Source organism: Muscardinus avellanarius (assembly GCF_963383645.1).
Source record: "Muscardinus avellanarius genome assembly, chromosome: 13".
Taxonomy (NCBI): Eukaryota; Metazoa; Chordata; class Mammalia; order Rodentia; family Gliridae; genus Muscardinus; species Muscardinus avellanarius.
In genome coordinates, this window is record NC_137799.1 from 69,707,617 (window position 1) to 69,722,864 (window position 15,248).

The window sequence follows — 15,248 nt, forward strand, 5'->3', positions numbered from 1 at the left end:
TTTTTCTAGCTTCCATCTTTAAAAGATGACCCTTGTTTTAAATTTGGTAGCCTTTACTAGTCAATACATGACTTATGCATGACCTTGTCTTGGTTCCCCGTTCCTGCAGTGGTCAAGGTCCTTAGAGGTTCCTTAAAGATAAGAGCGCTTCCCTTCACTGCTCACTAGCTGGAGCAGGCCGTTAGTCAGTGCTCTTTACCTCAGGCACAATGACCTACAGGCAAAATCCAGCCCATCATCTGTTTTTGTAAACAAAGTCTTAGGACTCAATCACACTTTTTCATTTACCTGTTATCTATGCCTTATGGATCATAAGGCCTAAAATATTTACTATCTGACCCTTATTGAAAAGGTTTGCTAGCCCCTGTTTTTTGACCAGCTGTGTGTGTGTGTGTGTGTGTGTGTGTGTGCGTGTGCGTGTGTGTGTGTTAATTTAGTTGACATAGTGAGTTTAGACTTAAACATCTAATATCTTAAAAAACAGAGAGAGAGAGAGAGAGAGAGAGAGAGAGAGAGAGAGAGAAAGAGAGAGAGAGAGAGAGAGAGAGAGAGCAGAAAATTGAAGAGTTCGAGACTTGCCCACCATCCCAAATAACGAAGGACTCACAAGAGATGTAAAATCAAGCAGGGTTTATTGTGCTGCAGCTCTGTCCTGGCAAGCCAGGGGTCGAGACCAAGACACTAACCACCCAGTACCCTTCAGGGAGTTATAGGCCGCCAGAGAGTTGCCCTGGCCAAGCCGCAGTCCCTTAAGCAGGTGAGGGGGTGTGGTCGAGGCTCGACGACGAGCTCACTGAGGGCTTTGAATTTATAGCCAGAATAGGGAGTGTTTACATATGTCAGAGCCCGCCAAGAACAGGATACGTCCAATCAAATAAATTGGTAAACAAGTACAGCCAATAATTTTTAAAACAAGCACACACACATCTAAATCACAGCAAATAATTTCAAAGAGCTGCCTTTCTACGTCATTGCCCGCCAAGAGTCTGAGGCGGGGTATGCCCCCGTGCTTCAGGGGCTGCCTGACTAACAGATGTTTCCTAATAAATTAAGGAAGTTACAAGCCTCTCAGAGCAAAGGAACTTATAAAACTATTTAGACTTTCTATAGCCTTTATGTGTATTTCAAAAGCACTTTAAACATCAAAAATCACTTTTAAAACATTTCAAACATAAAGATCACTCTTAAGATAAAGAACTTCATCCAAGCATTCTCCAATCCTATGCATAAGCAATTTACAGAAGCCAAAAGCAAGCAGATTAATAAAAACAGGGACTAACTTAAAAAACTTCATCCAAGCATTCTCCAATCCTATGCGTAAGCAATTTACAGAAGCCAGAAGCAAGCAGATTATTAATAAAAACAGGAACTTACCAATCAACTAAAATCCTACCACTTATTGCTTAGAGCATTCAAATTATTAATAAAAACAGGAACTTGTCATTCAACTAAAATTCTACCAATTATTGCTTTCTATATGTAATTACCTTATATTTCTAACATCACTCTTAACCTTATTCTATCTTAACTGTAACTCTATATGCTACCATCATATTCTATATTCTTAGTTCTATGTCCTAAATCTATGTCTTAATTCTATGTCTTAATTTCTATATCCTAATAGGGGAAAGGGCTTTCTTAGCTAAAACCTCATGCTGAAGGGGGGAAACTCTATTCCTCGCCTCCCTACAGAATATCTCTCTGTAAGTCCATAATATTAATGGGGAGAGTCTTAAGGTGCTGTATATATGTGGGATGTTCACCTGGCTGCCCATCTTAAGATAGCTTTTCCTTGTTAAGAGGACAGTTGAGTAAGATATAGTTCTTTTGCTGTCCTCACAGGACATGGGGCAGTGGAGTCAGACTGACCCCTGTGTGTCTGGTCTACAGTTCTTGGGAGATGATGATAATTACAGTAATGGCAGTGATCCCTTGTTAAATGCTTCCTGTGCCAGGCATTATGTGATGTGTTCTTTGGAAAGAACCAAGTAAAACTATAGAGCTGGGCGTGTAATCCCAGCATTTGGGAGGCTGAGATAGGAGGATCCTGGTTCACAGACAGCCTCAGCTACTACTTAGTGAGGCCCTTGGCAACTCAGTGAGATCCTGTTTCAAAATCAAGAATAAAAAATAGGGTTGAGGGTGTAGCTCAGAGGTAGCATGCCCCTGGGTTCTATGCCCAGTACCAAAAAAAAAAAAAATAGTAATAACTATAGGAAAACATGTTTCAGACTTTTATAGCAAGCAATGTTTATGCATAAAAAGAATTATGTATAGCATAAAAGTGGTTATGATTACTCACAAATCCTTGCTCTTCAGGATGGAGTAAAATATTCCAAATGGGAAGCTGTCCCTAAGGATGAGGGGACACCTCAGGTTTCATCCCAAACCCTGAACTCTTTCCTTCTACTCTCAAAGCTCTGCCCCCTCCCACACATCCTGCAGAGCTGAGATCCCTCCCTGACTTTTTCTGCTTTGTTTCACTGCCCAGGGGCTACAGCACAGGACTTTTCTTCCTCCCTAGGAAAGGTGCGCTGCTGCTGAATGCAGGAAGTGCATATGGGGGCTGCTTCCTGGCTGAGCCAGGTTCTTCTCAAGATGTCTAGGCTCAGAGACAGATAACAGGCTTCAGAGTTCTGTAATGAACTGCTCCTTGGCTGCTGGCCATGGTCAGTCACACGTGGAGCCTCTCAGGGATCCTGCCCATAGTTTCTTGGCTATGCTGTCTGATCACCAGTGCACACTTGCTGACCTTTGTTAATCTCATCGTGAATTGTGAATTGAGACTGCCACTATCTGCCTTGACTGTGCATTTTCTTCGTCTTCTATTGTCCAGGAGGGCCTTCATTATTACGACCCTTAATTAGGACCCAGAGGAATTTGGCATTTAGGATGGAAAAGCTTTCTTCTCGTAAACAACAGGCATACTTTGTCTATGATCCATTCTGGTTTTTACTTTAGAATGTTTTTATTTATTGGGCTAGCTGGCAGAAGTATAATTCCATAGACATTGAATGTCTTATGTTCTCTATCTCAGAGAACTTTCTAAATTCCTTAATTTATATTCCTTTCTCTGTGTGTGGATATCTTTGTCTCTCTCCCTATCTCCCTCCTTCCCTTTCTCCCTTCTTCCCCAAACCCCTCTGCTAACCAAGATCCAGGATATCTCATCTTAAATGTAATATCACCATATTTAGTATAGGACATTGTATAGATCCTATACAATCATCTTCAATAACTGTAGGGTGAAACCTAGACTTTCTGCCTTGCTAAATGCATATGTTTTGATGAAGCTAAAATGAGGCACTAAATACATTAATTGGTAGGTATTTATTTAACCTTTTTTGTGTGTGGAAGAGGAGTACAAGGGATTGAAGTCAGGGGCATTTTAGCCCCAAGCTACACCCAGCCCTATTTTATTTAATTATTTATTGTTTTTGAAACAGGGTCTCACTTGGTTTCTGAGGCTCTTCTCAAACCTGTGATCCTTCAGTCTCAGCCTCCCAAGACAGGGATGACAGGCATATACCACCACGTCTGGCTTTACTTAGCCTTTAATATCAAATACTATACTAGGTTCTAGAATACATTCCTGAAGAGAACAAACAAGGTTTCTACTCCATGACACAGTCATGGCTGTGAAGACAGTTATTCGATGAGCAAACAAAGCAAAAATTTCAGGTTTCTACAGGTGGTGATAGGTGTTTTGATGGAACTGAGCATGATGCAGTGATTGGGGGCAACAGGGAAGGAGATTTAGGAAAAGCTTCAAGAAATTAATATTAATAAAGTGAACCTGAGGTTAAAATATTTGAAATAAATCATACCATATACTGAACTACAAATGTACTTTTTATATGGTGAGATGTCACATTAATGAATAGTAACCCCCTCCAATCTTTTGTGCAACAGGGGAAATTACAGAACAGTAGGTTTCTCCAATTTCTGGAGCTGTCGTTTACAATAATTCCTCAGCTTTCTTGTGAGCCTCCTTATTTTTTTATCCAGATCTTTTATCACTTCCTCCTCCTGTTTCTGATTTGTGCCAGCCTCCATCTCCTTGCACTTGTCATCTGTCTGCCTTCCCTGGCACTCCCTCCTTGTGCACACTCTCAGTCTTCCTTGCCTCTGTTCATGTCCTTCCTGTCTGATGCTTTGACCTGCTATTTAAGCCATGAACCTGTGTGGATGATTTCCACTTCCATGCCTTTGACCCATGCTTCTGAGCCTTCCCTGAGGTTTCTGAGGTGGCCTCATTTGCCTGGTAGCCTTCCTGCCCTTTGTAAGAGAAGTGACTTCCAATAGTCACCTTTATAAGGGGTGAATACTTCCCAACTGATTTGACTAGTAGTGGCTGAAACAGTCCCCAGCATGTAGTAAGCTCTCAGTAAATATTGATAGGACAAATGAGCAAATGAACTGAGCCTCTGAATCTTACTCAGCCCATCTGTAGAAGCAAAGTGGTTTTACCCCTATAATTTCACATACACACATACACAAACACCTATGTACTTCACATATTAAAATATATAAAAACCTTTACTTTCATATATGGGATATTAAAATCTTACCTCCTCTTCCCAAGATTTTTTACTTTTAAATGTATGGTTAACATTTGCTTTAAGTAATCCCAGAGATATCATGAGCCATTGACAATGTCTCTGAGACTCTGTATATTGTCCAGCACCGAATATAGTACCAAGCACCCAGCATTTAGTATGGGTGTATTATTTTACTAATGACAATGATAGTCACTTAGATTTCATTTGTGTGGGCTTTTATTTTCAGCATCATGAATAGTTAAATATATTTATTCAGATTAAGTAGCAACTGTCTAAGAAAAAATGTTTGAATTGAGGTACTTGTCATGTTTTCAGGGTTAAGGAACAACTAAAAGCAATGTTTCTTTTGAAGAAATTTTTCATATACTATCTAACCACTTTGTATGCTCTTATTAGCCACCAGTCACAAAAATAATTTAGTTACAAACAATGGTTAGAGATCTTTCAGCAATAAGTAAAATACAGATTGAACAACCCTAATCCCAAAAAAAATCCTAAATCAGAATTGTTCCAAAATCTGAAACTTTATGAGCACTGATATTCCAGGATAAGTGGAAAAATGCTACCCCTGACTACATGTGCTGAGCCACAGTCAAAACTCATATGCACAAAAAGATGGTATAAAATTACCTGTAGGCTATAGCTATATGTATAAGGTGTATATGAAACATAAATGAATGTTATGTTTAGACTTGGGTCCCATATGCAAAGTATCTCATAATGATATGCAAGTAGTCCGACATCTGAAATCTAAAAGCACTTCTGCTTCCAAATATTTCAGATCAGAATACTCGATCTGCACTCCCTTTTCATTAGTATAAATATGTGGTTGGAATTATCACTGCCAACTTGTTTCAAGAACTGGATCTTAAATGTTATTAAATATTTATTTTTAATAAATAGAAATCTTACTGTATTGTATCAATTAGAAAACCTAAAAATAATCCTTCAGCTTTGGACATTCTTTGCTTATAATTCTAAAATATGTAAATAATATGGAAAATGGAAAAATAATCCCTTTCGTGTTTTGTTGCTTAGATTATATTTTGTGATTTAAGAAATCCTACATAACTTACACTGAGTATTTTTTTTAGACTTCCACAAAGGTCTCCCTCAAATTATCAGGAACAACATAAAACAGCAAATCAGTATTTATGGCTCTCTATTGGTTGCCCAGTGAGACATGACTATAAAGTAAATGGCAGGGACTTTCAAGCACATATTCTTGGAGTTACGTATCCAGGCAGTGCCTTTGCCCCTTCAGAGCAGTCACCTAGGGGACTGCACACTTGTTCCAGTAGAGCTGCCACAGCTTAACAAAAGGTGTGGAATGCCACTTTGTAAAACCAGCTCTGAAACGCTAAGAAATCATAAAATGCAAGATGACATGTGATTTTAAATATCCTAAATCACCAATAAGATGAATTCAATTTTGGTGAAGTCATCTCAGAATGCAGTGTGTAAAATTTGGAGTCAAAATTGGATATATGTTAACAATATGGGCTTTCTTGAATGACACATGAACTGACTCTCAAAATTGATTGTCAAGGAGGAATTCCAGAATCCTGGATGTTGGAACAAATGTACAAGCTCCCAAGGTAGCTACTATGAAGAATGGTACTTGTTAGGTGGGGAGAAAAAAAAAAACAATGTGTGTATGTTTGCAAAATAAGATCAGTTTTATTACTTTATAGACATACCTTGTAGATGAAAAAAATACTCCTATCATGGAACTCTTTATAAGCAAACTTCCGAATGTAAGTAGACTTTCTGTCTCATCCTTTCTAAGTCTGTTGAGAAATCTGAATTTCTAATAATGACTTACTACCTTAAAAGTAATGTTTGACATTTTAAAAAGTGGATATTTTGCAATTTTACTTCACCTTTTTCAGATTAGCTGCGTTACCTTTGCTATTCAGTTTTTTATTTAGTGTATCCATCTTTATTCACCCTGAGATGCTCAAACTGTACATTTTTGCTGTAAAATTAATCATCAAGCTGTTGAACCAAAGTAGAAAATACAATCTCAGCTGAAGGTTATTAATTGTTCCATATTGTCATAAGCTCTTTTTGTTTGCATTAGTAATGATCAGATGCCTTACTTTTTTTTAAAGCGGGACCCATGTTGGTAAATAGTATACTCAGGAACAATGAGAGAGGGATCTCAAATTTAAAATTTTATAAAAATGAATACTCTCAACTTTGGGATTCTTATAGTGTTTTTTATTTTCAGTAATAAAAGCTTTGAAAATAGAGTTTAGCCCAACTTCCGGACCATGTTGCTCTAGAGACTACAGCTAAACTCCCTGCCCACATACCTGGGGTGGCACTGTGTCTCCTGCTTGATTGAGCTTTTTCAAATTTATTCTACCACATCCATCTTCATATAGGTCATCCAGGTCTCTATTTTTTCATTGCTGAGTTAAAATAATAAAAAGCAAGATGTAGCATGGGAGGCAGAGAAAATTGTTATCCTTCTGCAAAGAGGCAAAGACAGCTAAATTGTGACATAATTTAAACTTCAGATTTGACAAGTTTGACCAGAAAATTATGTGACCTATGTAGTTAGAGATCAAAATGGTCACTAGTTTATAGTTTTAAAAAGTCATAGAGTGGTGTTTTACCACAGACTGATAGAATATTATTTTATTCTGCCTAATAGTAACTGTTGCTCAAATGACTATTGTTTTGCAGTTTGGTGATTTAAATGCTGTATCTCCTGGAAATCTGGATAAAGGTAAGAACTGAAAGTAGTGTACATTGTTAAGGACTTTCTTACTGATAAATTCTCAGAGGAAAATATGGCACGCATCTCCAGCACTCTGAGGTTATGGAAGTTGCATACAAATTCCCTATGAATATGGCAGTCGTGTCTTTTGGAATCCTTCATTATTTCACTCCATCCCTGTGCCTTCCTTATGTGAGATAGAGTAAATGGATAAAAATGAATTAAAAACCAGTTTAAAATAGTTTTTAACTTTTGGTCTGAGGTTCATTATAAATAACACATTATTTCTCACCATGGCCAAAATTCTGGAGAAAATCAATAAAATTGGGCCACACATTTGTATTCAAGGTGAGGCATTTTTAATCAAGGCCAGCTAAGCAAAAGGAATGAGTCTTCAGCCACCTTCTTTATTCACTCAACTTTTCAATAGGAAAAGAACTCAGAAGTAGCAATGAAGTTTACTATAAAAGCAAGATTATTAGTGGTGTGCATGCAGAGGATAATGTATACACTTCAGAAAAAAAATTGTGTGTGTGTGTGTGTGTGTGTTTGGGTGGGTGGGTAGGTTCCAGGGATTGAATCCAGGGGTGTTCTACCTCCGGGTTACACTCCTATCCCTTTTTATTTTTTATTTTTATTTTAAAACAAGGTATTGCTAGGTTGCTGAGAGTCTTGCTATGTTACTGAAGCTGACCTTGAACCTGTGATCTTCCTGTCTCAGCCTCCCAAGTATTGAGATTACAGGTGTGCACCACCAGGCTCAGCTTCACTTCTGAGATTTTAAACCAACATTGCTATTCTAGAATATACTATAATGTATGTATGATACATATTCCTAATAACCTAATTATCAACAAAACTATAAAATAAAGAGAACTGTGAAGGCATAGGGGAAGTTGGAGTTAGGATGGGGCACAAAAATTCCTACCAATCTTTCTAAGCAAAGTACAAATGGAAACATTTCTGGTTTTTAAAAAGTACAGTTTTTTAAATGTGTATATTTTCTGGTAAATAAATACTTTAGTAAACATAGTTCTTTCTTTAAAAGAGAGGTATCTAGGTTTAGAGAATTATTATAGTTATTGACTTCTAGAGAGAGGAACAGAATGAGCAAGACTGGAGACAACCACACGATTGTCAGACAATCCAGGCTGAAAACAGTAGGGAAACAGACTAGAAGAAGTACTTGAACAATCTGCAAAGTGCAGTTCTGTTCTCTAGAGCAGGCTGTTCTCAGGTACTCAGTGTTTTATTTTTTAAATTTGGGATGGAAAACATTAATATTCTGGGGAAAGTCATGTGTAAATCAACATCACTGCCATGCCAAAGTCCCCTCTATCAAATCTATTTGCCAACTGTGCATGTTTTAATTCTTATTATAGTAAAATATGTAGTAGCACAGCAGCAAAATTAGAAAAGTACAGCTGAGACCAGGGGATCGCAGTTCACGGACAGCCTCAGCTACTTAGTGATGCACTCCACAACTTAGTGAGACCCTGTTTCAAGATAAAGAGTAAAAAATAGGGGAGAGAGTGTAGCTCAGAGGTCAAATGCCTCTGGGTTCCATCCCCAGACCCGCTAAATAAATAAATAAATAAATAAATAAATAAATAAATAAATAAATAAATAAATATTTTAAAAGGCTGGGTGTGGTGGCACATGTTTGTAATCCCCGCGCTTGGGAGGCTGAGACAGGAGGATCACACAGGTTCAAAGCCAGCCTCAGCTACTTTGTGAGGCTCTCAGCAACTTAGTGAGACTCTGTTTCCAAATAAAATAGAAAATAGGTCTGGGAGTATATCCTGGAGGTAGAAAGCCTCTGAATTTCACCCTCAGTACCACCAAATAAATAAATTAATTAATGAATTAATATTATCTTTTAAAAGGACTGGTGTTATAGCTTAGAAATAAAATGCCCCTGGGTTCAATCTCCAGTACCAAAAAAAAAAAAAAGTAGAATTCCAGCTGATCTAGGACTTCAGCTTATGCAGCCCATTAGCTTGCTGCCATTTGCATCTGCACTCAGGGGCATGAAAGAACTTCCCCGACTCCCTCTCCATTTCCCCACCTGCTTCTAAATGGCTTTCCCTTGCAGTGCTGCCTTTCATTATTTTGACAATCATTTCTCAGTTTGTGGAAAGGAAGTGGAGCAGCAACGTGACTTGTCACTATCGTGATGTGGTGAATTTGGTCCCATTCACCACCCAGCCCAAGGCTTCCTGAAATTCAGCCCATTTGGCATACTCAGGGTCTAAAGACAGGATTGGGAATCTTAATTGTTTATGTAGGCTTTGTCAAAAAAAAAAAAAAATGAGGATTTTCTCCTCCTAATAATAAAATACTGGCCCTGCATAAAAATTTCAAAAATAAAATGTAGATAATTAGTTGTGATAAGTACATGCTGTTATTATGTATGGAACTATCCCACTGAATCTTATTAATATATAATTGATAGTTATTCATAATTATTTTTATTAAGTGAAGCTATAAAAAGGGAAACTTAATAGTAATCCTAAGAGACTAACACCATTAAGAGTTTGTGTGGGGAGTCTTCCAAACATTTTTGGCTTATATACAGACAGAACAACAAAATAAAGAGTATCATACAATTAAGTTATAGTCATTCCCCCTCAATGAAGTAAATGTCTATCAAAGGTATTTCTCTCCCTGCAGCTACCCAATCCTTTGAACGTGCTTATACTGACAAACTCTAAAATTGGCAAGTTCATTTTTCAGAGGCCAAAAAGGTAAAGAAGAATGGTCAAGATACTATTTGCCTCATCCAAGAATATTTCTTTCATTTATTAATACATCAAAACCACTATTTCTAGCTAGTGCATGTTAATCTCAAGTTTTGTAATCAAGTATACCATCTCTCAGACCTCTTTCTGGGGGACTGATGACCATACAACTAGTTGTGGAGGCCCTTTTACCCCACACCCAGCACTTTCCTGTGGAACTCTCTTTGCCCCAGTTGGTAGTAAGAGAAGGAAAGTTAAAAACCCATCTATATGAGACTCTGTGTTAACAGACTTCTCCTTTGGGTGTTGCTCAAATGGAACTCAATGGAACTTAGAAAGTGTCCAACCTAAAGAAACGCTTGTTGAATACTTAATCTATGAGAATAAAATAAAAGAGGAGGATTGACTTATTATACAAGCCAAACACCTAACAATATGTGAAGATGTATTTTAGTTTTAAGTGATATATATTAATGCCCTATGATAGCATATGTATGTCTTTTTTGTAAAGAAAGCATATTGATAGTGCAGTAAAAAGATATATAAGACAAATATCTTCCCCAGTGTTTAAAAATTATCACTGATAAGACATGTTCTTTATACTCTTCTGAGAAGAATCTTACCAAGTGGTAAAGTGTATATGGGCATCATCTTGCCTTCTTTATTATATTTTTTTAATTTTAACAATACAGGCTGGAAAGAAATGATGTTCTATTAAAACAATATTTTTGTCAATATAAAATATATTTAAATTAGGGAATAACAGTGACTATTTAACACATTTATTTTACAGAGTTGAATTCCACTATTTAATGGAATTGGCATTACCTGGAGGGGAAATTCCTTGAGCATTCTTTTAATGTGATACTGCTGTTTCACTCATCTTTTTTATAGCAAAAGTTTATTTACTACTGTGATCTACCACAGTGATGTGTACCAGAAAGTGCACAGCAGCTCCTGCTTGTACATGCAGTAGTTGTAATGTGAATTGACATAGTTCTCACCTACATTAATGTCAGCACAGAGGAAATTTCTATTTAGTGCATATTTTTGGAGGAAAATAAAAGCTTTTCATCTTTTTTAGTTAATATATTCAGCTCAGTATGTTCTCCAAAAGGCAGGGTGGTATACCAAAGTTACTATTCTGTGATACCATAAGTTATACCATTATTTAATATAAAAGCGTTATGAAATTTCAAAGATCTCCTTAAAAGAGCTACTAAAGAATTAATCACAAATTGATAAAAATAATCTTTTCTGTGCAGGAAGAATTACATATCCCTTAATACAGCAATGATACATACAAGTAAAATCCTGTGAAGGGAAAACCTGCAAGCTTTATCCCTTGAGGAAAGCTAAGAAGTTGCTATCTTGATGTCCCATACTAAAGTGTTTCTAAAGCACATGTTGATGGCTGTCTTCCAATTTGTCTTCTGATAGTAGCCTGGTATTGTTTGTTTGTGCAGATGAAGGCAGCGAAGTGGAAAGTGAAATGGATGAAGAACTGGATGACTCTTCAGAGCCTCAAGCCAAAAGAGAGAAAACAGAGCTGAGCCAGGCGTTTCCGGTGGGCTGCATGCAGCCTGTCCTGGAGAGCGGTGTGCAGCCAAGCCTCCTGAACCCCATCCACAGCGAGCACATCGTCACAAGTACTCAGACTATCAGACAGTGCAGCGCTACGGGAAACACGTACACTGCAGTCTAAAGATTACCACAGCGTGTTTTTCCAGCTTACATTAACCCTGTTGATATTGGGCTTAAGTTTAAAATTGAACAAGCCTGAAGGTCGACTGTTGTCAAATTCTATCTGTGCTGAACATTACCTTTTTGGAGTTGTGAAATGGAATGGGTGTATGTATTTTGCCAGTTTTTTTTTTTAACATAAACAAATTATTTGCCTCTTAATAATGAGTTTTTTTCCCCTTAGTTTCAGGTGTCAAGAAGGATTTTTACAACACTTAATGTCAATGTTTTTGTTTTCTTATAATTAAAAAGTAATTTACATTTTTGTAGCTTAAAATATTATATTGTTGATTGTTAGTCTTGGTGTATGATTTCATGTGTAAGTTTTTTTAATTAGATGCACTTCTGTGAAATATCAAAAGAAATGAATTTCTTTGATTTACACTGGAGGCATGCCCATTTGGCAGCAGATGCATCAAATTTGCTTTTGAAAGGTGCTTTTCATAGACAGAACCATAACACACTATTTTGATAACATTTTGGAGTACAGAGAGAATACAGAGCATTTTTATTATAGTGCTAGAGGGTTGGGAAGGTCATCTATTTTTCTCTGAAGAAAAATTAAGCTGTGCATTTATCAGTTCATAGTAAATGACAGAATTTCAAGAGATTATGCTAATATGTACATAATTTGTGTACATAATTATTAGACCATGCTAATAATGCAAGCTTCCATGAGACATTGAATTTTAACCATTATTTGCACCCCAGTCCCTCTGTTTAAAGACTACTGATTCTGTATTTGGGGCCACTGCACAGATGTGTTCTGCTGTATAAGTGGGGCTATGATAGTTAGATACTGAAGCTGAAAAAATGACTTGACTTTTTTTTTTAAGTGTACATGCTACTTATACTGAGCTGGACATACAGGAAACCATTCCATTTGGATGACTTTCTTTTATTCCAGGTCTTTTTTCTAATAGTAGTTTAATATGCTGCTATTATAAAAGAAAATTTATAGAATGCAAGGAATGTAGCAACCTGCATATCGTTATTTCCTTCAAAGATATTTCCTGGTTTCTAAAGTATGTGGATTTAAATTGTAAACAGAACCTGAAGGCAGTGTACCTGGCACACCTCACTGTTACTTATCCCCAATTCTGTAGGATTTGGATAGGTGGCTGGATGGACCATTGCCATTGAAGAATGTACATCAGGGATCATCGTACCTCGGCTATTACATGGTGCCTTAAAACAGAACTGAAGCTAAGGTTTAGTACGGTTTATTTTGTTCATGTGAATAACTCTTAAGTCCATTTGACAAAGTGTGCCTGTCATTTTCAGATTCCTGAAGTAAGGACAGGTTGCATGTTCTTCAAAGGAAATTTAGGGAAAATGAAGCAAAACAGAAAGACAAAAAAATCAATTTCCCTTTTTGAGTGACCGTGAACCTATTTTTTATTCTTAGAGCTGAATATTACTTGATTACAAATCAGATTGCTTAAGGGTATGGAATAGCAGGCTAGTTTTAATACCAACTTGTTACATAAAATCATATGTTTTAGACCATACTTATCTAGTTACGATTTCTAGAAAATTAACAAAATAAGCAGGTACTTATTGAAGTGCATCTTTTCAGTCTAAATGTTTGTCTGTGTGTCTAGGTGTCTGTGTGTCCGCGTGCACACAGGAGTGCCCTTGGGGCAGGAGTCTGCAACAAAGTCAGAAGGTGAGTCTCTAAGAGCACACACCATCCCCGCTTTAATTTGCATGAAAATTCAACATTTTTAAGCACTCCAATTATTAACAGCCACAAAAGACACATCTTTTCATTTGAATAGTTATAAAATACTCATAGGCAAAAGTCGATAAATAAATAAAGCCAAAAAAAGAAAGCACAAAATGACTTAAAGTTACTAATGAGGTCTGCATTAAACTTAAGATGCTTATCTTTCCATTTGTTTTGGGGTATGTGTGTGTGGAGCAGGGTGAGTGGGTATTGGGAAGAAGAGGATGAGCCAGTCTTTAAAGGTAACAGTACCAAATGGCTTATCAGGTAACATGATATTTTTAATCTGTTGTTGCCTGGTGGCTTCAGACTACTCAAGAGCAACAGCATTTCTGATGTAAAATTTAAATGTTTTAAACATAATTTTTAAAAGAGATTAAAATTTTGTATCATACACTTAGTTTTCACTAACATCTTAGCATTTATCATTTGTCATTTATATGATAATCCCCATTTTTCCTTCCAAAAAGGCAATGCATTTGCATCGTATATACACACACACACATCAAAAAGACCATTGAAAGCTGCAAAAGACCATGTATCTACTTTGTTATGCATTAGAAATTGTTTACACATAAAATTTAAATCAAAGAAGGAAAAAAAACTGTTGTCTTGGCTCTCCTTTCTGAGTTTTTTTCAGTTTCCTGTCCTTACCCACCATCCCTGGAATGATATTATATCTGTATTGGACCAAATGTATTTTCTGGTTTCATCTTGTTTATTGAATGATTTTAAATGTATTTATCATCATTGTTTCCTTTAATTTAATTTTAGATATATATGTATCTTTAAAGGAATCTGATAATAATGGAAAAATTTAGATTCATGAGAATTGGGGGACTGGAAACCCTCTAGGATTCAACATTTCATCCAATTGTTCATGGCTTGTTCTAAATTAGGACAGATTAGAAATTAATCAATATTATTACGTTTGAAACTGACTCAATAAAAATATTTTCATTCTCCTTTAAGAATATTTAGGAATATTCATTTTGTATCTAATGTAGATAGTTGTGACCAAGACACAAAAGAATGCCTATGGTTTATGCTACATTAAGTTACTTGTAGTGGACAATAAGATGTGCGTGTGCACACACACACACACACACACACACACACATCATACATTTTCATCAATTTCAAATATGAATTATGAAATTTTTTATTAGAAATAAAACTAATTTATCAGAAAATACAACAGTAATATATACATTGAAGTGGTCACAGTTTTGTACTTATTGAACATCTTACATTTTTATTCATTGTAACTATGACTTTTATAAATAACTTTAGCCACAAATACTCTCATAGTCAATTTATTGAGAATTGACACGAGTACACATTTTAAAGACTTACTGGCAACTCTTGGCATTGTAATCACAGGAGTCATGAGCTAGAGCTATATAAACCAAGTGCTACAATTTCAGTGAGAAAGAATATAAGGAAGATATATTGGCTAACTTTAAATTTCAGAAAAGATTTGCTTATGATAAAATTGAATATCATGGTTATAGTTTGATCTTGATACATACTTTGAGAATCATACCAAATGATTTTTATTTGTGAAACCAGTGAACAATGGAATGAAATGAGTGAACCCCCTTCTCTCCTTGGCACACAGGGCCCAATTCTCAGTTTTTTCTTTGGATATCAAGTTGCTGGTCACTTTTCAGGATTTTCATCCAAACAATGTTTGGACTGACTGTATAAGTCTTACTGCCTTTTCAGAAACCTAATTTCCTTTT

General features: G+C 36.4%; 1 protein-coding gene across 2 annotated transcripts in view; it reads left to right on the forward strand.

Annotated features, from left to right (window-relative positions):
* RFX3 (regulatory factor X3) overlaps positions 1 to 11,736 on the forward strand; it is a gene marked incomplete at its 3' end in the record, with an annotated part of 187,571 nt that extends 175,835 nt beyond the window's left edge. Inside the window, exons 16-18 of one of the 2 annotated variants that reach the window (XM_080709261.1) lie at positions 6,257 to 6,319; positions 7,257 to 7,299; positions 11,498 to 11,736. In XM_080709261.1, coding sequence (XP_080565387.1) covers positions 6,257 to 6,319; positions 7,257 to 7,299; positions 11,498 to 11,736 — 345 coding nt within the window. The remainder of the gene's footprint in view (positions 1 to 6,256; positions 6,320 to 7,256; positions 7,300 to 11,497) is intronic. The other variant, XM_080709262.1, reaches the window with a different exon arrangement.
* Between the last annotated feature and the right edge of the window lie 3,512 nt (positions 11,737 to 15,248).